This window comes from Abrus precatorius, unplaced genomic scaffold (assembly GCF_003935025.1).
Source record: "Abrus precatorius isolate BTA unplaced genomic scaffold, Abrus_2018 Scaffold10, whole genome shotgun sequence".
Classification (NCBI taxonomy): Eukaryota; Viridiplantae; Streptophyta; class Magnoliopsida; order Fabales; family Fabaceae; genus Abrus; species Abrus precatorius.
The window spans coordinates 29,653,155-29,680,686 of record NW_020874292.1 but is presented as its reverse complement, the minus strand read 5'-3'; the positions used below and the strand labels follow the sequence as shown (position 1 = coordinate 29,680,686).

The 27,532-nt window shown below is 29.8% G+C and overlaps 3 protein-coding genes across 11 annotated transcripts; 2 read left to right on the top strand and 1 right to left on the bottom strand.

Annotated features, from left to right (window-relative positions):
• Nucleotides 1-560: 560 nt before the first annotated feature.
• Nucleotides 561-8,529, top strand: LOC113853267 (probable ribose-5-phosphate isomerase 4, chloroplastic). 3 transcript variants are annotated; one of them, XM_027483815.1, is made up of 10 exons: nt 561-794; nt 1,307-1,434; nt 1,686-1,755; nt 2,088-2,192; nt 2,292-2,387; nt 2,466-2,522; nt 3,964-4,081; nt 4,169-4,235; nt 4,701-4,768; nt 8,237-8,529. In XM_027483815.1, exons 1-10 carry the CDS (start codon nt 636-638, stop codon nt 8,266-8,268), a joined length of 900 nt encoding a protein of 299 aa, XP_027339616.1. In that variant the 5' UTR covers nt 561-635; the 3' UTR covers nt 8,269-8,529. The 3 variants fall into 3 exon arrangements, with proteins under 3 accessions (XP_027339616.1, XP_027339617.1, XP_027339618.1); XM_027483816.1 differs by lacking the exon at nt 8,237-8,529 and having other exon boundaries at nt 4,701-4,983; XM_027483817.1 differs by lacking the exons at nt 1,307-1,434; nt 8,237-8,529 and having other exon boundaries at nt 622-794; nt 4,701-4,854.
• Nucleotides 8,530-10,376: 1,847 nt separating this feature from the next.
• Nucleotides 10,377-13,619, top strand: LOC113853268 (coatomer subunit epsilon-1). The gene is made up of 6 exons (XM_027483818.1): nt 10,377-10,735; nt 10,804-10,955; nt 11,036-11,171; nt 11,296-11,451; nt 11,940-12,019; nt 13,235-13,619. The coding sequence occupies exons 1-6, from the start codon at nt 10,484-10,486 to the stop codon at nt 13,329-13,331; spliced, it is 873 nt and encodes a 290-aa protein (XP_027339619.1). The 5' UTR covers nt 10,377-10,483; the 3' UTR covers nt 13,332-13,619.
• A 2,228-nt stretch (nt 13,620-15,847) lies between these two features.
• Nucleotides 15,848-22,898, bottom strand: LOC113853266 (UDP-arabinose 4-epimerase 1-like). Of its 7 annotated transcripts, none has more exons than XM_027483808.1 (11): nt 22,689-22,898; nt 21,554-21,784; nt 20,972-21,096; nt 19,962-20,075; nt 19,759-19,866; nt 19,554-19,645; nt 18,014-18,155; nt 17,794-17,888; nt 17,153-17,282; nt 16,394-16,538; nt 15,848-16,307 (listed from the first exon to the last, which is right to left on the bottom strand). In XM_027483808.1, exons 2-11 carry the CDS (start codon nt 21,612-21,614, stop codon nt 16,072-16,074), a joined length of 1,248 nt encoding a protein of 415 aa, XP_027339609.1. In that variant the 5' UTR covers nt 21,615-21,784; nt 22,689-22,898; the 3' UTR covers nt 15,848-16,071. The 7 variants fall into 7 exon arrangements, with proteins under 7 accessions (XP_027339609.1, XP_027339611.1, XP_027339614.1 ...); XM_027483810.1 differs by having other exon boundaries at nt 21,554-21,694; XM_027483813.1 differs by having other exon boundaries at nt 21,494-21,597.
• Nucleotides 22,899-27,532: the final 4,634 nt, after the last annotated feature.

Sequence of the window (27,532 nt, the reverse complement as noted above, 5' to 3'; positions counted from 1 at the left end):
ACACAAAAAACGATATCACTTGGGGTTACACTCCTAAAATAACTTATATGACAATGATAAAATAAGAGTAAATTTTTCGAATAAAAAGTTACCTAAGTTGTTTAAAGTAAAAATAAATTATATATCATGATAAATTCCACAAAAAAATATAAAATATGCACTTATTGAACTTGGCTAAATTATACCATTATTTATGCTTTAACTATGCAACCACTTGAAGTTCATTATTTTATTTTATTTAATATTCAACGGAGTTTAAATTCCTATTATTTTATTTTAAATTATACATTGATAGACAACTTTTATTTTTCTGATTTAATATGTTAACAATGTATACTTACACTTCATCTGCAATCACATGCTCTAATTCATGTGTTTTACTTTAATGATTTATATAATCTTTATTGAATATTAAGCTGATCAACATAAAATTTATTTCTTTGTTAATGAAAGAGCTCTGAATTAAATAATCTTGTGAGTAATAATAAATTTGTTTTTATACTCATTTAAATGCTAAAGCAAATTACAAAACAAATATATTTCCATGTGCTGTTGTGAATAGAGTGGCCATAATCCCTTATCCATTATCAGTAGCAAAAGCCTTGATGAAATTGCAGAGTGAAAATTGAACAGCAATGGCTTCAGTAGCTTCATCTTCATCGTTTTCCACCAGGCTTCTTCTGCACTCACCCACAGTTCTTCTGGGTAGCAGAAGCGGACCCAATTTTGTGAGGATGGTGACTCGCTCCTGTCTCGATGACAGTTCTGCTCTCCTCCGAGCAGCACAATACACTGTATGAACTATCAATTGATGATTATCATTGTCTTCAATATTCACACTTTGTTCATTTTGTTGTATTTTACTGAATTTCATGAATTTCCTGTTTTTCATGCCAATTTAGTGACTATAATTATAATGTTTCTTGCACTATATTTTTTGCAATATCAATCAAAATCGTATTTTGATGATGTTTCCAACATCCCTTTTTGTTATTTATGGAATTAGTTGGCAAAATAGTGAAGCATCCTTAATGTCAGTGATTCCCATTGTTTGCACTATGTGCTCTGCAAGTGCAAGTTTCATAATTTTCCTTCTTTTGGTTTTTCCATGCAAGGCAAAAGGTTCATTCCAAGTCAATAGCTATTGTGCCTATGTTCAGAGTTTTTCTGTCTTATTTGCAAACAGTGTGTATATTTGTCAAAATTGTGCATTTGTAATGTGTCAAATACCCCTTTTTTCTGCTTGACCGTTGCCCATTTTATTGGGAGATTAACGATTTTGTAGCATTGTGTTGTTGTTTGGTAGGTGGATACATATGTGAAAAATGGCATGGTTGTAGGATTGGGGTCTGGTCATGCATCTGGTATGGCCATTCAGCATTTGGGTCGCCAGCTTCGAACTGGTAATTTGAAGGATATAGTAGGGATTCCCATGTGAGCTCCTTCTCCATACATTTCTTTTTCCCTTTTGGCTAAAGTATTTTTATTTTTTAAGCATAGTGCTATGTGTTGAAAGTTGAAGTTGAACAATGCTTTCTGAATTTTGACTACTTCTTTGATAGAAATTTCTCTATACGATGCAAGTATTGATCATTGCTGTTCTGTAAAGCCATATCACTTCCAATTTGTATGTCAAGATGTAAATTCCTCCAAACCATTTGACATTGATGCATTGGTTGATGCAGGTCTATTGCAAGTGCAAGTGAAGCAGCAAAGGCTGGGATTCCATTGGATACGTACCAAGACTGTTCTCAAGTGTGCACAAAAATAGTCATCTTCTACATTTTCCTTTAATGTTGGGTGTTTCTTGTTTTAGAGGGCTCTTGGATGCTTCACAGAAATTTTACAAGAACAGGAAGCCTTGTATGCAATCCCTGATGAAATATTTAAAAAAAAAACAAAGAAATCTCTATCATTATTCATAAATGCATAACTTTGAAGAAATCTTTTGGTACAACGAAATTAAATTGAAAAGAAAAATAATAATGGTGGACTGTCTTGATGTGTAAAGTTGAGTGCATCTTTGATTTTAATTTGTATAGAACTGAAATCTTACCGTAGATTCATTGGCAATTGCTCTGTTGTAGATTGACTTTGCATTTGATGATGCTGACGTCATAGAAGAAGGGACCCTTGTTGCTATCATTGGGCGTCGGAAATTGCAAGGTGAGGAATCCATAATCCAGGAGAAGGTGAGTTGCTATACCATTCTCTTCTGTATTTGTTTGTGAAGATCAATTATCTTGTGTCAATAATTGAATCCCCCCCCCTCCCTCTTTTTTTTTTTGCAGTCTATACTAAATGCTACCAATAAACTTGTGTTCATTATCGAAGAAAACCAGTACAAAGGTGGTCTGGAAGGTTCTATTCCAGTTTTAATTCAGTCTGTAAGCAGCTATGCAAATTATTAGCTTATTGATTTTTTCTTGTGTATATTTGTCTTTAATACTCTGTTTTCCTTGTAGCTGAACTGGATGGCAATTGCTGAGGAGATTGATGACATGTTTCTGGGTGATGCTGAGGTTCTCTCTGCATTTACTCTTTTTCAGAGTTTTTACTCATGCATATAATAAAAACAAAATATTATATCTAGTTGCTTGCCTACCAACATAAGGACATAAAGAACTCCTTATTTGTTTTACAGATACTGAATATAACTGTGTATAGGCTGCCCTATTTAATGATTTAGGATTTTGTTGTGATCCTCAACAACAATCCAAAGCTTTTTCCACTAAGTGGGGTTTTTGCTCCACGAATCAAGTGATGCCATTGTGTTCTGTCCATAACCAAATCTTTGGAGAGGCTATTTAATTTTAGCTATTTTTTTCATGATTTTCATTTGAGTCTTTCTTGGTCTACCTCTACTTTGGGCTACTCTATTTGATCAGTTTTTCTGACGGCGAGCTTCTATTGTCTCTTTCTCATCTGTCCTAAACCAATCATTTTTTGTCACATCAAAAGAGTTTGACTATGACAACAACAACATGAGAGGTCATACTCTTTTGATGAAATGGCAATACGTGATAAAATGATAGTGTAATAAAATTTTACACAAGAAGTGGATCAAAATTAAAGATATATCAGCCTACTTTCTTGAGGATCAACAAAGTTTACATAATGGTGCAGAGTTATTGGGACCTCCCCATTTGGTTCACATGGTCAATAAACACTTCCAATTCAAAAAAATATTATATTTAATATGTAGTCGTTTTTTTTCATTATGATGTTTCTCTAGGCAAAAGAACAGTGTGTTACTCCATGCTAACATTTGCTATACTGCCCAGTGAATAGAACAAGTCCATTCTCCTAAAGAAGTGTTAAGAAAACTCAATTACAAAGTTGCTAACGGAACTTCACAGTCACAATGCAAATATGATTATTTGTTTTTGAAGAAAACAAATGATGCAAACATCAAGAGGAATAGCCTTGTCAGGCCAACAATTTTGTAGCAGATCACTTATGTTAATTCTAAAAATTGTCAGAAGTGTCAAACAAAGTCTTTAACCCTTCTGAGAAACTAAATTTTCCAGGACTTCGATATTGAAAAGTTTTGAACAGCAGTATTTTTAATCAGAAACAGGGAAAAAATGTATAAAAATAAGACCTAGAAAGACCTCAAAACCATATCCTTTTTATCCAGAAATTTGAAGCAATGACATAGCAAGGTTTCTGAATTACAAAAGTGGAATGTAATGCCAGAGTTGTTTTCTTGAGTTCTATCAGGGTTCTAACTCATGGTTGTTTACTTTAATTTATATTGTGGACTTGAAGTTATACATGGATAGTTTGGAAAGTTCTTTTTGAGCCATGTACACTACTTTTGTATCCTGTATTTCATTTTTTTATTTGATGAAGGGGATTTCTTATATTCCTACTCCTATTTCCATTTATTCTCTTTATTATTTTTATCAAAAAAAACCTTCACAATGTGATTATATTTATTGTTTCTCTTTGTAAATGAAGGTCTGGAGAAGACCATCTATAGGGCAAGCAGGTCCACTTGGAGGTGACTTCCCACTACTGACCAGAGAAGGACATAATGTTCTTGATGTTATCTTTACATCTCCAATAGAAAACCTTGGTAAGTTCTGCAATTGTGATGCCTGTTTCAAGTGCTTAGTCTCAGTATTTGTGTTGTTCCATTCCATTGACTTAGTATTACTCGCAGCTGAAGTAGCAAAAAGCCTTGGTAAAGTTGATGGTGTTGTGGACCATGGTGTCATAACTAAAATCCCGTGAGTTTTCTGTCTTAGTAATTGATAGTATTGTATCAAAATATCGGTTAGTACTTGAAAGGATTGGTAGAATGATTTTCTGTAAACCTGATCTGGTTTTTTATTCAGGCAATATTTCTCTTCCACAATCCTTTCTCTAATGCCATATCTTGCTATGTTCCTCAAACAAGTTTATTTGTTATTTGGTTTTTTTAACGTGTGCTCGAGGAGATATGATAAAAAATTAATAAATAATAATTTTTTATTAAAAGTTGTATGGAATTTAGTGTTATTATGTGTTTTTTTAATAAAAACTTACTATACATAGATTTTTATTGTATACCCCTAATCTCTAAACAACACTTGGTTTATTTATTTTGTTGGAGGAGTGAAATACAAGCATGGTCAACTTTTTAGTCACTTTAGAACATGTCAGATTTACCAAGTTATTTACAAGTTATTTATTTGTATTGTTATGTATCACAGATGCACAGTGGTAATTGCTTCTCAGAATGGACTCAACATTTTGGACAAGTTGACCGCAGATATAGTGGGTTAGGCTTCACTTCTCTTTTTTTTTTTTTTTTCATTATCTTTTTCTCTCTGTTCTGTGCTTCTTGCCTGCCTCCTTTTTTGTCCCCCCGGCATCAAAATATTTATCATGAAAGCTATAATTCTTGTAAAGATTAAGGTAAAGAAGTGAGAAATTGTGCCCGTATCAACTATTAAAGGAAGCTTCAGGTTTTATTGTGTGAGTGTGGATTTATATGCATGAAGCTTCACATATTTTTGTTTGTATTTTCAATTTTCATCTATTATTATTATTATTAAACTTAAATAAAATTTTAGTTCTTATAAATATTACTATTTTTAGAATTAATTTTTATAAAAAAATATTAATATTTAGTCTCTGACATTTAAAAAAAAAGTAAAAAATTAATCTTTATCAAGAATTAAATCTTAACAAAATTTTTTATGATAGGGATTAATCTGTTATCCTTTTAAAATATTAAGAACTAAGTATTAACATTTGTTTTGTAAAAATTAACTTCAGAATAACATTTATAAGGATTAATTTTTTTAAGCTTTGTTTTAATTAACTTTTAAATTTGTCGTAGATGCCCACCATACTCACTCAACACAAAAAAAGTAAAAAAGAAAGAAAAACTCTCCATACTTGCCCTTTAAGTGATTCTTGATTTCCTAAAACCTACACGTGTTAACTCCATGTTTGGCTACTTTATCCCTTTGTCTCTGTCTACAAGTGCCCCCAAATTCTTGAAATGAAATGGAATAAGCATAAACGTCTTATAGAATCCATATAAAATATCTTATCGAATCAGACAAATTATATTATTACCCTAAATAAATAAATTAATGAAGTAAAAATATTGTATTGAAAATTATATTAATTCTTTATAAACCTATTTTTATTAATCCACTTAAAATAATCTCTATATTATCATTTAGGGTGTGTTTTGGAGTTTATCTCACTTTATATTTGTGCAATCACCTTAAGTTATGGTTATAATATTAAAGTCTTCAATATAAGTAACACAGCAAAAGCTCACAATTATGTTATATGATTAATTTGAACAGTGTATTTAATTTCTACTTGTTGAACATGAACTTGATTTAAATTTTTTTTTCTATGCCCATGTCGAATATCTGTTGAGTAAACATTACCAAGGGAATAATGGGCGATAAAATCATCGCTTTGTGGAATTATCAACCTTCAAATTGGAAGCAAAGTGTCCAGGAATTTTAATGCTATGGAGGGTCTTTTCTTTCAACAGAGAATGGTTATTTAAAATATTATAGGATAAAATGCTTATAAGAAAAAGGTTCCAACTATAAAATTAATACAGATAATCAGATAAATGGAATATTGAATGTTTTATCTTTGAGAATAGAACGAGGCATCTTCTTTTGATTTTTTGACATAGGCATTTGGAATTATTTTCGAACATATGCTGAATTTAAATTGATTTTCCTTTATTCCCACTTGTTGAGCAAGTGAAAGCTTGATTCAATTTACTTTTAAAATGCAACACGTGGTTGTGGAATTTGATATCAAGAAAATTCTCAAGTTTATTTCTTCCACTTGATTCACTTATTAAAAAAGATTCTTGTGTAATTGATTAATTTCTTCTATATAAATTGTGTAGACTCTCGAGTAAACTAATAAAAAATTTTAAATAAATGAATTTTATAATAATTTTTTATATTTGAATTAAAGTATATTGATGCTATCTATTTTTTTACATTATTTAATCACGTATGACACATCTACAGTATTTTTTTAATTAGTTAAGAGTAAAAATATTTTTACACTAACATTATGTCAAAATTAAATTCATAAATTTATGTTAAACCACTAATAAAACAAATTCATATACTAACCATTTAGCATTAAATTAGTCCTTATTAATATAAATTTTGTCAAATAGAAATTAAAGTACTAGCATAGACATAATGGGTTTATATTAAAAGAAAAGATAAATTTACACTTGTAGTTTTTTGAAAAATATTTACTTTGATCCCTCAATTTTTTAAACATGTTGTAAATAGATATTTTTTATTAACAATTTTAACTCCATTAGTTTTTCCACCATTCAGTATGTCATGGCATTAGTGTAGATTTATAATATTTATATTAAACTTTTAACTTTTATTAAACAAATTTTATACTAATAAAAGAAATCTTAATGCTTAGTAGATTTTATTTGTTAATAAATAATATTATTTTAATAAAAAAGATATATTATTCCCTTTTATTGAAAATGATGAAATTATATTTTTTTCTTTTAATTTTAAATTTTATTCCCTTCCCTTGAAAAGTATTTTTGAAGTCATAAAACTAATAACTGGGTATTTAAAATTTACTATTGATGACACTAAAAGTTGAAAAAAATAAAGAAAAAAAAGCTCTAAAAGAACATACTTATACTTGCTTACGAGTGGTGAAGTTATTTAAATTACAACGAACAGAAGCGTAGTAAAAATTATTTTTCAAAAATAGTATAATTTTTTAAATTCGGATATTTTTTAAAGGAAAAAGAATAAATGATAAATAGTTTGATATTTCACAGTTACACGTAAACTCCAACAATCTATGTATAATAAAAATTGAAAATATCTGAATATTAGCAGGACATAGCGTTATAGTTAACAATATATTACATGACTGTGTTAAATTTAGATAATTCTATAACAAATAATTATACATAGAAGAAAAATAAAATAAATAAAATAATATTCACTTGTAATTAATTTCCAAATTCTCTTGGGGAATCAATATTATATGCAACTAGTAGCTAGCTTCACATATACTCAAGAAAACGATTCTCTTATCTAGTTAATCACCTACATCTATATAAATGGAAGCAAAGATAGCAAGGATCATCAAAACCATCTAGTCACTGAAACACAATATAATTTAAGGGCAATTCAACATGTCATCATCAAAGGCTACTACCCATACAGGCACAAGTGGCACCTCAGGATCATTCAAGAAGACGGGGGGGAAAGGGAATCAAGATTTCAAAAATGCCAAGATTAAGAGTAGAGGACAGATTGACTCCAAAAAATGTTATGGTACTGTCCCCTCCTTAGGAACTGAGGACTCCTTCGTCCATGATGGTGAAGGTGACCAAAGTTTCACTGGTGCCGAGATTGACAGTGGTGGTGCTGTAATCTAATTTCCATGCTATCTACGTACGTACTTTGTTGCACCAATAACATAAGTTTGGTTACACCCAGACGTACTACAAATAAATACTTTGGTGTCATGTATTACGGTACTGATTGTATGCAATGAGGTGATGAACCTCTGTATCTTATTATAATAAAATCACCTCTTTTTTTTCTCATTTCATGCATGATCATCTGTTCATTGTTAGTATATAAGAATTATATATTTTTACATTACAAATATCTTTTATTAAAGATAATATGAAGAACATGTCTTTCTTTTAATATTTAACACAGCTGCCTTTTGTGATATTTTGTGGTATTTCAAGGTAAGCTTGCTCAAGCAGGTGATTGTGCTTAATTGAAGACACAAAACAAATAAGTTTTGCTTGTATTAGAAGATTGACTTGATAGGTACAAGACAAGCTGAGTTTGGGCAGTTTATGGGGACAAGACAACCATTGTAGACCTTAAAAAAATGATTCAGCACATTCCTTCGTCATACCTTAGGTGCAGTTATACTCCTAAATGGTAATTAAATTACATCTTGTACATAATCGTAGAAATTCTCTGAAAAAATCTCCAAACAAAGAGACGTTAAAGCTCTATTTGCCAAACTAATTGAAAAATTGTGTGTCCTCAATTCGACCTCGCAGGCTGGTATGCTTTTCAAGTGTTAAAGAAAACGACAAAACAAGAAACATGAAAACTAAAATATTTATAATTTTTTTTTTATTGTTATACACCTCACAATTTCACTTTTTTCTTATTTGTAACTTTTCAAATTTGTACCCAAAAACAATATATAGGTAAAAACTAAAACTATTAAGAGGTGAAAAGTTAAGAGCGGAAAATTGAAAATTCATTAAATTAATTAAGTTAACAATATTTGATCACATTGACTGCAGTTAATCAGTCAATACATATAAAATGACATAAAAATATACGTTTATACTTGTATTTTTGTGTATGCATGATAATTAAAAATAAATAAACAACTTTACATTGTTAATTATTATTATTATTAGGTAAATTATATTTCGTAAGATATTAAAAGAAAAATATTAAATATGAACGTGTAATTTATTAAAAATAAATGTATCAATTAATGGAGGGTAAAAAAATACTATTTTTGAAAATTAAATTAACCCTTTTCAAACAGTGCATTTGTAATTTGCAGTATTTCGTCTGTAGCTGAGAATTTTACAAATAAAGATGTGGAACTAAATTTCAAGTAGGGAAAAAGGTTAAATAAATATCTCTTTAAAATGGTAGCTTCAATATGACATTTTAAATAAAATTTACGTTCACTTATATTGTAATGGCTTTTCAGTAGTGCAATTATAGTTTTTACACACAATTTTGTTTTTTGTCCGAATTACGTAATAATAATGTAGAATATTTGGCTTACCCAAAATGCTTAATCATCGGTATTTGGGTTTGTCTCAATAACGTTGCATATTATGACACTAACTTAAAAATGAAATTTAAGGGTATATTTAAACTAATACATTCTAAAAAAAAATCCCATGCATTACAATAAAATATTTAAATTTAAAAATGAAAATTTATAAAAAAAAATTCATTACTGTTAAACTATTAGAAACCATGTTTACAATTACCATGTTGTGGATTTTATTTTTGGTAAATATTATTTAAGTAAATATTGTATCTTAAAATCATGCATCTTAATAAAAAAATTTATCATTAAGAAGTACTTATTGAGCACTCTACTTTATTAAATAGGAAAATATCATAGAAATAAAAAATAATTATATTAAGAAGAAAAATATAAAATAATATGTTAGAAGCAAGGCACACCATTAAATTTCAAAACTTTAATATCAAATTTAATTGATTGAATTCAACAATAGTATTTTGAGAAGAGTAAACGAATAAAATATGAGATGCTTTATGTAAAAGAAAGTGTATGATTCACTATAAAAAAGAAAAAGAAATTATTTTTTTAAAAAAAGTATATGTTTTTTTGTCTTGTATAAAGACAACTTAATGTTAAAAATGATATAAAATATGCTTTTAGTCGTTATTTGATTTTTTAAAAATTTCATCAATTTCAATCTTAACAAATTAAAATTTCTTTGTAAATAGAGTACATGTGATGTGATATACTATATCACATGACACCTTAAGTAGTAATTTCAAATATATTTTAAAATGAAGTTTAAACATCTAATTTTAAATATTTAAACTAAATATTAAAAATGATATAAAAAATTAAAATTATACAAATTTAAAATATATTTAAACTTTAATTAATTTTTCAAAACATTTTAGTTTTTGGTAAGACGAAGCATTATTTTCTGTACCCTCAGTTTGGTAAGAGATTAAGCCCAACAACAGGAGAGTGAGAGGTCAAGAAGAAACACTATTCTAGTATTGGGCTCAATCCGTTACAAAACTAAGCCCAATAACAGCCCAAATAGTTAACAGTCTTATGCGGGAAACAAAAAGCAGTAGAGCAAAACGATTGCGAGATTGAACACCCTTCTCTCTCTTTCTCTCTCTCTCTCTTGGTGTATGCAATCTTCGTTTGGAATTAAGACAGATCTGAATCAATGGCTACACCGGATCACTTGTTCAACCTTCGTAACAACTTCTACCTCGGTGCGTATCAAGCCGCCATAAACAGCAGCGACGTCAACAATCTATCTCAAGACGACATCGTAGAGCGTGACACCTTCGTCCACCGCTGTTACATCGCTCTCGGTCAGTTACAGTTCGTCATCTCCGAGATCCACGACTCCGCTCCCACACCTCTCCAAGCCGTCAAGCTTTTCGCACTCTATTTCTCCTCTCCCGACAACAAGGTCACTATCTCTCCCCATTTTCTCCTCAATTTCTCGTCTCCGCTAAATCTCACCTCTCCATCTCGCAGGATTCCACCATTTCCTCTCTCAAGGAGTATCTCGCCGATCCTGCCATTGGAAACAACGCCACGTTGAGGTTGATCGCCGGTCTCGTTTTCTTCCACGAAAACGACTTCAACGAAGCACTCAAATACACTAATGCTGGAGGAACCATGGAACTGTAAGAAAATAAAGCGAAATTCGTTTTTTTTTATGTCGTTTTGTGCGTGTTTGATATGAGATGCATGTGTTGGTTTTCAGGCACGCTTTGAACGTGCAGATCTTCATTAAGATGCATAGGTCTGATTACGCCGAGAGACAGCTTCGGATCATGCAGCAGACTGATGAGGATCACACACTCACTCAACTCGCCAATGCTTGGCTTGATTTGGCTGTGGTATTAACGATTATTCGAGTTATTACAAAATATATATATATATATATATATATATATTTATATATTTATATATATATGTTGGTGACCTTTTTTATGTGTTTGAGTGGTGTTTGATGTGGATCAGGGTGGGTCGAAGATTCAGGAAGCGAATTTGATCTTTCAAGATTTGTCGGAGAGGTATCAATCTACGAGTTTGCTCTTGAATGGGAAGGCTGTGTGCTGTATGCACATGGGAAACTTCGACGAAGCTGAGACACTTTTGGTGGAAGCGCTAAACAAGGCACGATTTGCTTATTATTCGTGTTTATTATTGTTGCTTTTGATTCTGTTTCTGTGTTTGTTTCCACGGATTAGGAAATTTAGTGGCCGTTTGGTTTAAAGTTGGCTATAATTTATTTTGTTGAAATTGATTTTGAGGGGTTGAATATTTTTGAGATACATGCATAAATTAATCTAAACCGGATCACGTATTCCTTTTATATTGTTTGGTGATGTTGCATTGTGTTTTCTTGTTAAGTGTGTCTACGGTTATACAAAATTTGAAATTTGTGAGTAATTTGATTGAGATCGAATGGATCTCAATTGTCTTCCCATTTTGAAGTTATTCATTGGTCCATTTTGAGAAATTTTATAATTTATCTCGGGCTGAATTTTTTCTTCATTTACTTTGTGCTGCCAAACCTTTAAGCTGTACTAAAGTTGCATTTGCTAACAGAGATTGTTATTTTGGAAATTTGTGTGGTGAAATACTTTTTGTTTTTTATGCAGGATGCCAGGGATCCAGAAACTCTAGCCAATTTAGTTGTATGCTGTCTTCACCTTGGCAAACCATCTTCTAAGTCATTCAGGTAAACTTAGGACATCTTTATTGTTTGTACCTTCACTCTCTTTGAATAAGCAGTTATATGTTCTGGTGAAACCCTTCTCTGACCACTTCACATATTATAACTTTCATTCTATGTCAATTGACAATATCCTAGCATGGATGTTCGTTCTACATGGGCTGGCTAAATCTTTTGTTCCTTGGAAAAGTGTTATTATTGACACTCTGAGTCAAGTCTGTGTACTTGTTGTAATGAGTCAGGGCCTGCAAGGAATATTTGTAGATGGGTCATACTTCCTAACGAGTGGTTTAAGATCATCATTTGTTAATAACCATATGTAGCTCTAAGTGTTGAACGATAGTATTTCGTAAATGGGAATTCCAAGATCATCACTGATGGAGCAATTTCTTTTAAATTTCTTTCAAGCATGCCATCAGACCTTGCCGTTAAAAGTTGGGGACTATGGTGCTAAAATTTATATGAATTCAGGTCATTAAAATCTTTTGAGTTTGGACAAGTTTGTTACATACCTTATAAGTATTTATGATCCAAGTTGGTGGGTGAGGCTCAATATTGATCCAGACAAAATTTCACAGATCACTCATGTTAGAATCCAAACCACACCATGGTTCTCAGTTTGGCTTCTTTGGTGTGTCAGCAAAACACATCATTCCATAATGATAGGTAATTGGTAAAGTAAAATGACATCAGTTATATAAATAGGAGAACACTACTTAGTCTCAAAGTCGCATTGCTTAATATTGATAGTAAATTAAGTAACAACTGAATCATGTACTGTTGTCCCTGTCCAATTAGTAAAGTGGCAACTCCAAGACATTAAACCGAACAATGCTGGGAAGAAACTATTTTGAAGTTTGAACAACCCTAGTCTAAAGGCCTTATTTTAGTCAGCGTGCATATATTTTTTGTTGACTCTACTCCAATTTCCTTTGCAAATAGCTTGCATCTGCGCAATCTGTCAGTGAATGCATTCTTTAGTTAGACTGCCAATAATCTATCTAATTTTACTGAGTGACTTGGGAAATATAAAGTTCTTCTGTTTCTTATTGGTTGAATGCCCCTGTACACTTATGGGCTTTTAAAACCCTTTTCCTCTTTTTTAAAATATTTGTTCCTTGTGTTCTGGTGATCTTGTAAAGTATTCCTTATGTCAATATAATTGTTACTCATATTATGAGATGAATTTTTTACCAACGAATGATTTCTATTGCTTTGCAGCCAACTGAAACTTGCTCACCCTGAACATGTGCTGGTCAAACGGGTATCAGCCGCAGAAGAAAGTTTTGATAGAGCGCTACAGTCATTTTCTTCATGAGTGGATGATTCAATTTCTTTCAGGAGTCGAATGAAGTGAGGAATTCCCATGCAATTTTTACACCTTATCGTGGCTATTGTATTGGTTGCGTATCTTAGAACATAATTGGAATGTTTCATAGGATTCGAATTTATGAGAATGTTTGGTTTACTTGAGTCTTGATGTTGTAAAAGCTACATCTGATATTAACTTTTACGCAAGTTCATTTATATCGTATATTTTACAAGAAAAGCAAGAAATCCCGACTTTGTAGATAGATAGGCAAATCTATTAAAGTTTTATCTTCTCGTATTTGCACCTTCCCATTGAAAATAAAATTAATTGTTAACGAAACTGGATCGTGGATGTGGCAGGATTAGTGTAGACCGTTGCTTGTTTGTGATTAGCCTGGAGTTTACATAATGGCACTGGCCTATCTTGATTATTATCCTCGTTAGTGCTGACTTATGATCAAATATCCAATACTTATTGAAAAAACTGTGATTATGATAAAATACTAGAGTACATGTATTACATAAATTATGATAATTGTTCATAGTGTCTAATTAATGATTATTATGTTGGAAGAGCACACCAACTTACTATAACTACAACGAACGTTGGGGGTGAGTCAGGTACTGACTGTAATTATCCAAACGCTGATTTTTGACACCGTGGATTTGCATTTAGTCTTAGGAAATAAGTCAAGCTGTCCGGTTTAGTGCTGGCTTAATCTATTTAATTAATCCTTTTAAAAGAGAGTTTTATTTACTGAAATAATGGTAATTTGTATTTGTGTTATTTTGATTACATATTTTGATAAAATAAAAATATGTAATTTTTATTTTATATATTCAAAGTGTTAAATTATTTTTTTATAATTTATTTAGATATAAGTCTCATAATTTTTATAAAGATATATCTATTTAGATATTTTAATAAACTATTTATAAAAATATTTAATGATTTATCAAAAGTTTCAATCAAAGTATTCTTTAAAAAAATTAGATTATGTTTAATAAAAATTTTATAATATATCAGACTTAAACTTTAAAATATTAAATAAACTAGGTCTATTTATACAAAACTTAACTTATTCTCATTCTTAGTCTTGACATTTATTTTCTTAATTAATTTTTGTACTTTTATTTTAACAATGTTAGGGAGTATATCATAAATTATATACAAATGATATAGGAAATTGTAAAAAAATGATGTCAAGTATAAAGATTAAATATGTATTTTTAATTTATAAATATAGTTTTAATCAAATGTTATTCATAAATATTTTTTTAATTTTTAAATATATTTATATAGTTGCCATTTACTAAATTATTATAATGTAAATATGTATCACCCACAAAATGGTAAAAGCTTTATAAAAAAACAAAAATACCAACGAGAAGACCTTTAGAACCGAAAGTTCAAAATGATGTGGGACAGGTCAAAATTTTTACTGACCCTCTATTTAACCAAATTGATGTTGTTTATATATATATATATATATATATATATGTTTGGCCAAGAGAAATAAAATAAAACATACAAATGTTGTTAAGGAAAAATTAATTCGTGGGCTTGATTTGTTCCAACAAAGGAGATAAGGCCATCGAATGATTTTTATTTCAGGTTTCAGCCTTTCACGTGCTGTCAAAGTTGCAAAATCAGACAAGCTTTAGCCCAGTTAGGAATTTTGAATTTTTTTTCTAAATTCAGTTTTTCATTTCTAAGAACAATGGAAGCAACAAACCCACGTGATTAGCACGTTTGGTTTCACTTAGAAGTATGTACCTTGAATACTACTAGTTCTAACTTTTGTGTTTGACTATTTTAACCTATTGTCAACCACACACAACAATAATAACAGTAATGACATGTCTTCAGAAACTAAAAAAATTTACTTTAAATTATATTCTAAAATTAAAGTGATAACTTGTGACTAAAAAATTCAGGTTTAAATAAATTTAATTATAATAACAATAATAATTATAATAAAAATAATGATTAAAGATAAAAATAGGTTATACTATATTATAGAAACTTACGACTTAACTTTAAAAAAGTTAAGTTCAATTTAACTTATTTAAATAATAAATTTAATTTAAATTTTTTTAAAAAATTAATTAATTAAATAGATTATGTTTAAATTTTAAAAAAAGCTTATTAAAATAACTTATTTAAAATTTATAATAATATATTAAATAATTTTATATCAAAATTATGATATAATAATATATTGAATAAAATCTTAAAATAAATAAAATCTTAAATTATAAATACTAATATTTTTTTGTTGAAGTTGAAAAATACCCTATTACATACTTTTTAGGAGAAAAAGTCATACTCAATAAAATTTTGTGTGCATTTTTATTGTCTGATCAATTACATATATTTTAAGAGAGAGAATCATATTTATCATTTTACTGTAGATTAATCTTTAATGCAAAAAAAAAAATTGAATGAAAAATATTTTTGAATGATTAATATAATGACAATTTTATTTTTGAAAATTTAATTATTATAAGGCATTTCCCTACCTGTATACATTATTGCACTTTATTTGGTGGCATTCTACTGTGCCATAGTCTAGTCAAAGCTGCATTGGTCAGAAACAAAAGATAGAAAAGCTATACCAGAGCCTGAGCATTGTATTATTGAATCATTATATGTTGAATACATGTAGTAAGTATAACGAATGAACTACCAACTCCCTAAGAACAAAAAAAATCCTCAGCCCATGCATGTGAGTAGCCTAGAAACTTCAGATTGCAGATGAAATGCCATAACCATCACGATGAGACTTTTGCCATTTCCACGCAACTTGTAAACTCTTCTCAAGGTCAGTGTATTGTGCAGTCCAATTCAATTCGTGGTTGATCTTAGATGGGTCACTATACACTTCAGCATAATCACCAGGCCTACGAGGAAGGAAGTCTACTTTGATGTTCACCCCTGTAGCCTTTTTACAAGCATCAACAAACTCCTTCACTGATCGACCTGATACCCATTACATGACAACTTTTGAGACAACTAAGAAACAACAAAGCACTATTCATATTCGAAGTGTAATAATTAAAACCTACCCTTTCCAGTGCCAACATTGTAGATCCCTACTTTACCAGGTTGTGCCTTTTCAAGAGCTTTGACATGAGCATCAACCAAGTCAGTTACATCAATGTAGTCTCTTATGCATGTTCCATCAGGGGTCTTGTAGTCAGTTCCTCTTACCTGCAAGGTTGAAACAAATACAATGAGCACGCGTTCATTTTAGACAATAGCATAGTAGTTTACAAACAAAATCCCTTGGCTAGTTTTCAGATGGGCTATGAATGCTGAGAAAAGTGAAAGAAATTATAGTATGTAGAAGTATTCTACATATGGTTTAACTTCTCAAAAAATTAAAATGAAAAGAGGTATAAAAGTTACTTATACATGGCCAAATCATTTTAATTTTCTACAAGAGCAAACAAAAATCATTCGCCTGGTATGAATTTCAGTGTAAAACAAATGCAACTACTTCAGAAGCAGGAATATTGTATCAATAATATCTTCGACGGGATATTAAAGCAGCCACAAATTAGCACATAAAAATCATATTGCTTTTAACTTGAGGAAAATCATATTTTATTTCTAATATAATGGATTTTTTAATTTGACACTATTTTTAGATTCTATGCATGGAAATTGCAAGACTGTCATGAGTTAGATAACTTTGGAAAACATAGCAGTTTGACCAGGCTGCCTCTCTATGTTCTCTCAGCAATGCGTCTAATGCTACTCGTTGACTAATCTCCTAACAGGATGGATTTCAGCCTAAAGTAAATGAGATAATATTAGCATACCTTTAAGCCAGATGTAATACCACGAGCTGCATCAAAGCAGGCACCTGAAATTCGACCATGTTCTCGAAGTTCAGGTCTTGGAGCCTCACCTAATCTGCCCTCGGGATCTGATCCAATCACATTGAAGTATCTGCATATTTCCCGAAAGATCACAACCATACCTAATTTTGATTAATGAAATTTAAATCAAGTTCCCTTGATTGGTTATGCTATCTTTCATCCATTGTCAGTCCAAACAGCATTAACTGCTCAGTTTTGTTATTCTAAAAAAACTGAAAGACTTTTGTCATGTGAAGAAGCATGTATGGGGTCTCCTTCAAACCTTCCCAACCCATCTACCCATCATCTTGACAAAGGGGGTTAAAAACACAAAGACAATGACATCAAAGAAACTAGGAAAAGAAAATGACATATATAATAAGGTAGTAGACAATGAGATACTGCATCAATAAAATGAATCCAAAACATCTATTTGCCAAAAGCAATAAGAAAAATGAAAAATGAAAATCACAATGCATTTGACTTGAATCATGGTACACCTCTTAACAATCAATGGAAACTTAGGAATCAAAAGACAAATAAGACATGAATAAGTTATTTAGAACAAGGGAAAATCAGGGATTTGAATGTGAAATACAAACCTCAGAATCATTACTGCCATCTTAGAATTTTTAGAGAAATCAAGAATGATATCTTCTGCCATCTTCTTGGCTTTCCCGTATGGATTAATTGGTTTCTGGAATTGGAGAACATCAATATTAACACTATACTTCAATAAGCATTAAAGCCATTGTAAGATGCAACAAAAAACACAGAGTTGTCAACCAAACCCCATAATTCAACCATGCATAGATTTCCCACCTGTTCTGTTTCCTCTGTAATGGGCATCTTTTCAGGTTCCCCATATGTTGCACATGTACTAGAGTATATCAATGTTTTCACACCATATTTAGCCATAGACTCCAATACTAACAAGGTATTTGAAGTAATATTGTGATAATACCTGACAAAAAAAAATTAAGTTAAAAAAATAGAACTGACAAAAATAGATGAATTTTACAGTGAACCATCTCATCTAAATCTCATGAAATAATACAGTAGAAAAAAACATAATTCTCAGCTATCCAGGAATTTTATCCTGGGCCAAGTAAAAATTTCAGTAAGTTTACTAAGTTAAAAGCAATACACTAACTTTCTTGTAAGAATAAATAATCCAGTAAAAATCCTTAGATACTTTAATTTAATTGGTGAACAATATCACTCCAGAATACTTGAGATAGTTTTGCAGTCTTACTATTGCAAATATCTATGAAACAGTAGGATGCAGCACGAGAGCCACTGTTACAGGCCTGTATCCAAACCCCAAAATATCTAAAATTTATATGAGGAGGAGCAAGACGTGCAATGCACCTGATCAGATCCCAGGGAGAGAGAATGAGTAACATAACCAACTGCTAAGTTGGCAGCTAGGGAAAGCATCATGAGTGGCTGTTGCCATAGACAGAGGTTATATGGAGGAATGAGGGAAAAGCGGAGGTCAGGCTGACAGGCACTCCCCAATTGCTGGTAGAATCATTTCCTTCCTTACACTACCCGTAAACACTGTTAGGATCATATTATATCTGGTAAAGCTGAACCGTCATTTATTAATCATACACTGCCTTTATTTTCAACCTCCATGAACTTAACTTTTGATATTCTAAACAATTATGAAGCTATTTGAGTATGTGAAGTTGTCAACCTCAACGTAGAGTGTTATTAAAGGAAAACAAACAACTACACATGATGATAACAGCAATCCAAACACCACTTACGTTTTCCATATCAATTTGATCGAACTCTCAACAAAATCATATCTAATGAGAACTAATATCAATAACATAAAGCATTTTCTTAAAGTACCTATTATGCTCAAGCTCTTAAAGTGAAACACCTGAATTTGGTTGGAACAGTGTTATGATTTCTAAGCAACTTCTGATATTCTTCATAAAATAAATTTTTAAGAGAATTTTCCTAGGAGAGGTCCAACTTTTCTGTCATCAGTCTGGTAGTCAGTTCACACACTATATCAAATAACTATGTTGTGCTTGTCTACGAAGTTCTAATCCACAATCTCCTTTTTTAAAATATTTAATAGAAAATAATACTATTACCCAATATGTTATCAGAAAAATGTAAATGCTCTTGCCATGTGATCTATGCGTCCCAGTGAATGACTATCTATAAAAACTTGCAACAGAGTCAATATAAAATTGAAAATTTCAATTTGTATCTAATATGTATTACTGTTGTTTGAGCTACATGGGTAGGTGGAGAAAAATAGAAACCACACACAAATGCTACTTTCCACAACTAATACAACTGGAATTTATGTGCCCAAATCAAAGCTCTGAGTACTTACTTAAGAGGGTCAAGTGTGCTTTCTCCCACATATGCAACTGCAGCAAAGTGCATCACGGCATCAAATTTATTCTCTGAAAATATTTTATTAACCTAATAACCAGTCAAGTAGACAATTTTTCTCTAGCATTCTCTAACATAATTTTTCAATATTCAACACCAAATTATTTCTTGTAAGTTGTAACAATGAAAGATTACAAGGATACAGATTTTGCATCTCCTAAGTCAGCATATATAAATTGAAGCCTTCCAGGTTCTGGAAACAAGTCTTGAAGAACTCTAACTGCACCCAAATTTCCTCGTGACAGATTATCCTGCAAGGAAGAAAAATTGTTCAGACTCCAGCACACAGACTGATAAGGGCATTCAACTTTATCAGAACAGTTTTCAACATCATGAAGACACATACCACTATGGTGACACGATAAAATTCCTTCAGAAGTCGTAGGGTAGCATGAGAGCCAATATAGCCTGCACCTCCTGTCACTAAAACGTGAGTGACACCTGGTTCATAGACGGAAAACTGAAAAAAAAAAGCCCAAAATATTGAACAGAATCAACAAATTGAACAAAAGGGTAAAACAGCTGTGGGTTTACATATAATATCGATAACAAGAAAAGGTAGAAAACTTTAACTCAAAATCTAGTCTTCAACAAAATTTCCCTTATAAATACTCATTTTTCTTTCCTGTGTTCTCTTTCTTATATCCATCTGACAACACTGGTGAACACCAAACTGAACTCACACAACCTTCAATGTTCTTTAACTTTATTAACAGTAAAAATAGCTCATCATCTATACCAATGAATTATCTACCAGTTGAAGGTATCTTTCAGCAGTATAATCAAACAGCCAAAGAAACTATACAGAAGTTATATATGTGTCAAAGGCCACAAAAATCCAACTTAACATAAATGATAAATCTATCAAACAATTATTAGAAATTAGAATCATCTATTAAGCTTTATCTTCAAACATTTACATATTAACCATATGCAAGTAGAAACTTAGATACATTGGACAAGTTTTACTTAACTGGAAGAATAGATTAGATTACTAGGAGACCCATTTTCCCAAGAAAATGGTCCCCCAAACATTCCATACAGTCATCACATTGTGTTCCAATCAAATTCCATCAACACAAAAGGCACCGTTATCGAGTAAAACAATAAATGGATTAATATAAGTCTTTTCTATCATCTAATAGAATCAACTAAAATCTGACAAATCATTTCTCTCACCATCAACTAGTTATAAAGAACAACTCACCATTTATGTGCAAATATTTTTAAACGCCAAAAGCAATAGAAAATATAATATATAGATATTTAAACAAGCACAGCATATACATAAACATATAAACATGATTGACCATGATAATTGTTTGAATATTCGATGGAAATGGAATATAGGGTTACCGGACTAGGGGAGTTCAAAGATGGAGATCTCTTGATCATAATAATGCATAATACCGTCAATGCAGCAGCTAGAAAAACTTTTCCAACAAAATTGCCCTTCCGTTTTGGATCCACATAATCCATGCCTGAGAGGCAGGAAAACATATATAAGAAAAGATATACCATAAAACATCAACATAATTATAATCGTAAACGATACTGAATTTTAAGTAAACAACCAACATGAAAAAATTACAAAACATAGACAAATAATGGGTTCACAAACACCATAAGCCGTATTCTTGCACCCAACCTACTGTATAGTGAAGTGCTAGAAAAGACAAAGCTTTTCATCTTGTGTTTGGTTCAACTTATTTTAGAGAAATAACTGCTTATCTTCTTCAGCCTGCTCAGAGAGCTTTTGAAAAATATGCGATTATTTCACCAAAATTAAGATTTACCAAACATGCCAAAATTCTTATTTTGAAAATTTTATTAATGCTTCAAGTATACAAGCTTCATTAAATACAAACAAGGAGTTACCAGTTAACACACCACCATTCATTCTCAATTTTCGCAGCTATAATACTCTTACAGTCTTACCTCCCAATGACATAGATCTGGTTGCCCGTGCCTGACTTCTGGTCCTGCCAAAATTTAGCATTTTTAAAATTAATAAGGTCTTATTCCCCTATATCAGTGATCATATCAAGCTCCACTCCCAGATGGATCTTGAGTGGTCTGCTGCAGTGGAAACCAGACCATGTAAGTTTATTTTTCTCTGGAGTTCAAAACGAAAAATCAGCAGAACAAAAAACAAACAGATGGATAGCCCTGTAAAGGGTAAAACGAAAAGGTTTAGTTTGCAAAAGTTTAATTGGTGAAAGGTTTAAAAGAAAAACATGAAGGCCACTGCCACAATGAAAAGGGAAAAAATGGATTCAAAAAGTTCAGATACTAAACTCCACATAATCAAAGCAAACAAAACATAACCCCGCCAATTGACTAATAAGTTCAAAACTACAAAGTTGATGAGAGAGAAAAATATCCAGAAATACAAGATCCAGAGAACCCCAGAAGAAGAAACCATGTGAGATGGAAAAGCAAACAAATAAGACTATAGATTGCTAAGCATATTGCACAACAACATTGCAAACGACATGCTCATAAATTATCTGTCAGAGTATGTCGGACAGGAAAACACAAAGGAAAAAACAAACCCCCAACAAAGCACTTTCAAAAACAAACATCAAGAAATCCATAACAACCTGTGAGAAAAATGCTTCAAAGTCTCAATATCAAAGATCCAACAAAAAACAGGAAAGCAAAAGGGACCTCATCAGCCCCAGAAAAAATCTTCAATATTGGCAAACAATTCAAATTCAACAATACCGAAAAAAAAAACTTTATTTTTGCTTTTGCAGCCTCATAAACTGATAATCAACCAAAAACCAAGCCTAAGAAGATCAAGGACCACTCAGATACTTGTCAGAAAGAAAAAAAAAATCAAATGAATTAAAACCTTTTATGGCAAAAGACACATAGCATTTAGTAACAAAACCGTCAGAAAATTAATTTTTAAGAGGAAAAACAAATTAAATTCCAAAAATAAAAAACAAAAACCACTTTATACAAGTGCCCACAAGAGTAAAAGGCCTTAGAAGATATAAAATAGTATAAATTTAACTGTTTCGTGATATTAAGAAAAATGGAAAATCTGAAAAAGAAAAGAAAGTACCAGATTGTGTGCAGAAGCCAGGAAGGGTTGAAAAAAGAATGAGAAAAAAGTAGAAATAGGAAGGTGAAGTAGAATATTGGGGTTGGTGTTGGTGTTGAAATTGAGAGAGAGACAGAGAGGAATGGGTTCTAATAGGCTGAGCCTCCTCTGCGTCCATGTTGTCAAAGCGTTACATGGCATTCAGACCGAAGTGGAACAACATCGTAGACTTTTTTTTTTTTTCAAGTTTCTTATGATTTTCTTTTTCTTTAACCTTTTAAAATAATAAAGATTATTTAGAATCATAAAATAATGTGTAACCTTTGAGTCTTTGACACACATTTATTAAAAATTATTATTATTATTGTTATTATTATGAAGTACACATATGAATTGGAACTTATTTCCAATTGTATGTGAAGGCAATTGAAACGTATAGATAATAATAATTTTTTAATTAATCATATATTATTAAAATTTACTAATTTTACTGTGATTACTTTAAAAATCATAGCCAAAATATTATACAATTGGTCAATGGTATGAAAAAATTTAAATTGACAACATATTGAACTTTTAGTAATGATACGATATTTTATTGTTATATACTAAAATTTATCGTTTTTGTAATTGTTAACATAATTAAATTAAGTTGCAGTACAAGATTCAAAATTAACCTATGAATTATATAACGAGTTTTTAAAATCTTAATATTCGTCATTTCTTTAGGTGACATTATATATATATATATATATATATATATATATATATAAGCATTTTCAATATTTTTTAAAGAATCTTTTTTAAAACAAAAATTATTCTATAAAAGCTATCATATTATTGACTTTATTCCAAAAAAATAATAATACATATTTCTTTGTACTTAATAATGTCTTTATTTTTTTTCGATTGAATCTCATTATATTATTTTTATATAATATTTATATAAATGGGTTAAATTTTTTAAAACAAAAAATATATTTACATAAATAAAAAATAATTAAATTCTCTCTCAAACTTCGTCTAAAAATAAAAAATAAAATTTTAACATTTCAAAAATTAAATTAGCTCTCAATTTTATTTTAGTAAAACTATCTACAATAATATTCGTAATAACTTTCAAATGTTTAATATCAACTTATGTGTTAAAACTGTAAGTAAATTAAACTTAATAAACTTATTAATGTACTATATTTATACAAAATGGGCTAACTTGTACTTCATTTAAAAATTTGATAAAAATATTTATTTGAACTTAAATTTATTTTGATAAAAAATTGACAACATATAAAATAAATTAGGTTAATTTATTATTTTATATTATATATAAAAATTTATCTATTATATATATTTAAATTATAAAAACTCTAAGATTAAAAATTAATCTACATTTTATTATAAAATAATATCAATTAAACTATAAATATAATAATTTAAAAAAATATATATATGTTAAAGAGGGATTAACAAGACGGACACGACATGAGCGCTGAGTATTTTAACAATAAATTTCTGATTTCCGAAACTTACGTTTGGCAGTGTCCAATAATAAGCTTCCATTTGTTTCACTTTTATGCTACCGACGCGGGCCCCGCATCTCAGTGTTATTAACGTTCTGTGGGGCCTTTCATGTTATTTTTATTTAATATATGTATCTAATTATTAATAATAATAATACTTTATTATTTAATATCATCTTATTATATGTATTAAACACATTAAAAATACCGATAATAATAATAATAATCATCACCATCGTCTAGTCAATAACGGGGCAATTACTTTATTTTTGAAGTTTTTGTTTGCATTTGGATTTATTCCATTTATGCTCAAACATAGTTGCCAGTTGGCCAGGCATGTGAAAAAATAGGTAAGTTTTGAAGAAAAGTAAAAAGAAAACATCATCAACGTAATGAAGAAGAAGATAAGAGAAAAAAGGATAAAAAATTAATGAAACTTTTTATTTTATTTTTGACGATGTTTCTCTAAAATATTAAAAAAATTTATTTAAATAATGATTAAGTTTATTATTTGTTACACATTAAATAAAATAATCGTGTATCAATTGATTTACATGTTTGGTAGTTACTATAGTTATTTAATTTTATTAAATTTTAACATAAATAAATAACATATACTATGTAGAGAGAGAAATAAATAGATAGGAAACTTGTTAACTTTTGGTAAAATGTTTATTCCTTATTCATATAAGTTATCATAGCCATCAAATATGTTTCTACATTTAAATAACATTTTGTCTAAAGGAATCTCCTTGCATGCATTTTGACATTATTTATCAGCTGTGGTTAACTGTTCGCATGATCCTCAAACAAATTAAGAAAATTAATCTTCCATCTACGTTTATTTTGGAACGTAACTATCTCTATTTTTTAAAAACTAGTTATAGGGTTTTCTCCTGGAGATAGGTCAAAGATTAAAAGAATGTCATTTGCTTAAATTTTATTATTAATAATAATAAATAATAAATTAGTCATTTAAATTTTAAAATAAACTCAGTTCTTAAAAAATTATTTTTCTTGAGTCTTTAAATTATTTAATATTTATTTTTAGTCTTAAAAAATGTAAGCACATAATACAAATTATTATGCCATTAAATAATAATAGTCTTCTTGTTATTTGATAATAATAGTAGTAGTTGGTGTCTCGCCCACTTGTCATTGTGTATACTCTACCAATTACGTTAAAGGAATTTCTATAATAAATATTATAAGTGATAGAATTTGATATCTCTTGTCTTGAATATATAAAATATCACAAGTTGGTTTGTTATTAGTAATTTGTATAAGTTCATTAATATTCACATACATGCATACATATATATATTCTGCAGAGTTTTGACCTCTTTCCCTTAAGAAAGGGCACATAATAACTTATATATATATATAAAAGGAAATATGAGATAAAAAGAATACATATTGTAAGAATAAAACCTACGCATTCATGATTCATGCTGGCTGGCGGGGTAACTAAATGACACTAATTTAAGGAGACATTATTTTCTTTGAACATCCAATTTCTTTACTGTTTAAATATATTATAAATGAAATAAAATAAACTCAAAACGTTATACTTTACTTCTTAGAGTCACAATCCTCTTTTTTATATATCATTTTATTTTTTATTAACTCTTTACAAAATAAAACAATTTTAAATATAATCAATTGCAAACGTTTTTCAAGGCGAGAACATGACTCCCCTTTATCCACATTGAAAGGAAGCCATTAACTACGATCAAAATCACCAATGTTGACAAAATGGAAAAGTTATGAATGTGAACCATTTAACAAATAGGGTTTTATTTTAGTATCCCATCGATGTTTGTGGGCACTGGGGAAGGTGGGCTAGGAAATTAATATGGCAAAGTCGTGCAACTTTCCAATTTATACGTCATGAAGAAATGACCAATTAAGATAATATATGTTATATAATAAGAGGATAATAGGCGTTTTAATTATTATATTAAATTAGGTTAGGTAGTGTTTGAATATTCAATGCTCATCTTGGTGTGGAGGCAATAGTGTGGGTTGTTGGTCTTTTCTATTGCATCTGATCCGTTTCTAATTTGAAAGAGACATAATGCCCGAAAATAATGAGAAAAACAACTGATAGAGACAACTCACTTTTTCATTATATAATATATTCCGTTCAAAGCTACTTCATGATCCGTACAATTAGCAAAGTCTCTGTCAAACCTTCTTCTTTTCTTATTTTTTAAGTGTATAAGAAGGAAAGGGAAGCACATGCTTTCGAGTCAAATTTTTATTTTTCTAATTTTTTTATAATTAGTATATTTTTTAAAATTTAAAATATTTTCTTTATAGATTGAGTATTTTAAAAAATAAATTTTTAAACATATATTAATCATAATAGTGTGTATTAAAAGTTATGTTAAAAAAACACATTGGTAGCATTCTTTTTATTGGTTTTTATTTTTACTTACTTTGTTGTGTTAGAAGGATTTTAGCTATTGTGTGAGAAGGAGAATGTGGACAATGGATATTTGTTTATCTCTCAGTTAATTTATTAGAATGTGTTAAAATATAACATTCATCATATATACAGTTAAATAAGAGATTATAAATATTAATAGCATTAGCGTATACCGTAAATTTGATATAGAGTCACTCTTAACTAAAAAACCAATTGTCTTAGTACATTTTTTCACTGCAATTAACATGGCTACATAAATTTTCTAATGCAATCTATTTGATTTTGTGGCTTTTTTAGCGTTACCTTACCTGGTCCTATGACTCGTGTCATAGTAAAAAACAATAATAGACTTTTTGAATTTGTATGCTCTAAATGTCTAAAGTGTGAAAAAGTATGTTTAAATTTTCACATTATGTGGTCACATAAAAATTTATAAAAGTTTATGTATTTTTCATTTTATGAGCTAGTTCTTAAGGTAAAATAGGTTTAAGCCTGAAACTAAGAGTATTGATTCTCAATAATTAAAATCAATGGTTAAAAGTGAAAGTACACAAATTTCAAGGGACATCAACGGCATCAGACATTTTTTTGCTGCCACCAAAATTTATTTAAGTTGTAGGGAATTCATGGTTTGTTTTCTTTTTTTAAGCCTTTAATCTTAATTAGTACAACAATTTAGAAAAGATTATCAGAAATTTGGTTCAAACTCTGTCTCTTGGTTAACAAATGCTAACTCTCAAAACACCGAGAAAAAACATATTTTCTCTTTACTGTGCTTTATAGTTTGTTTTCATATAAACACAAGAGAATTGGTTTTATTATATATTTTAAATGTACACTTACTTAACTTTTGAAAAACATTTTTGTAAGATACATCATTACATGTATTACCAAGAAAAATAAATAAAGTTATA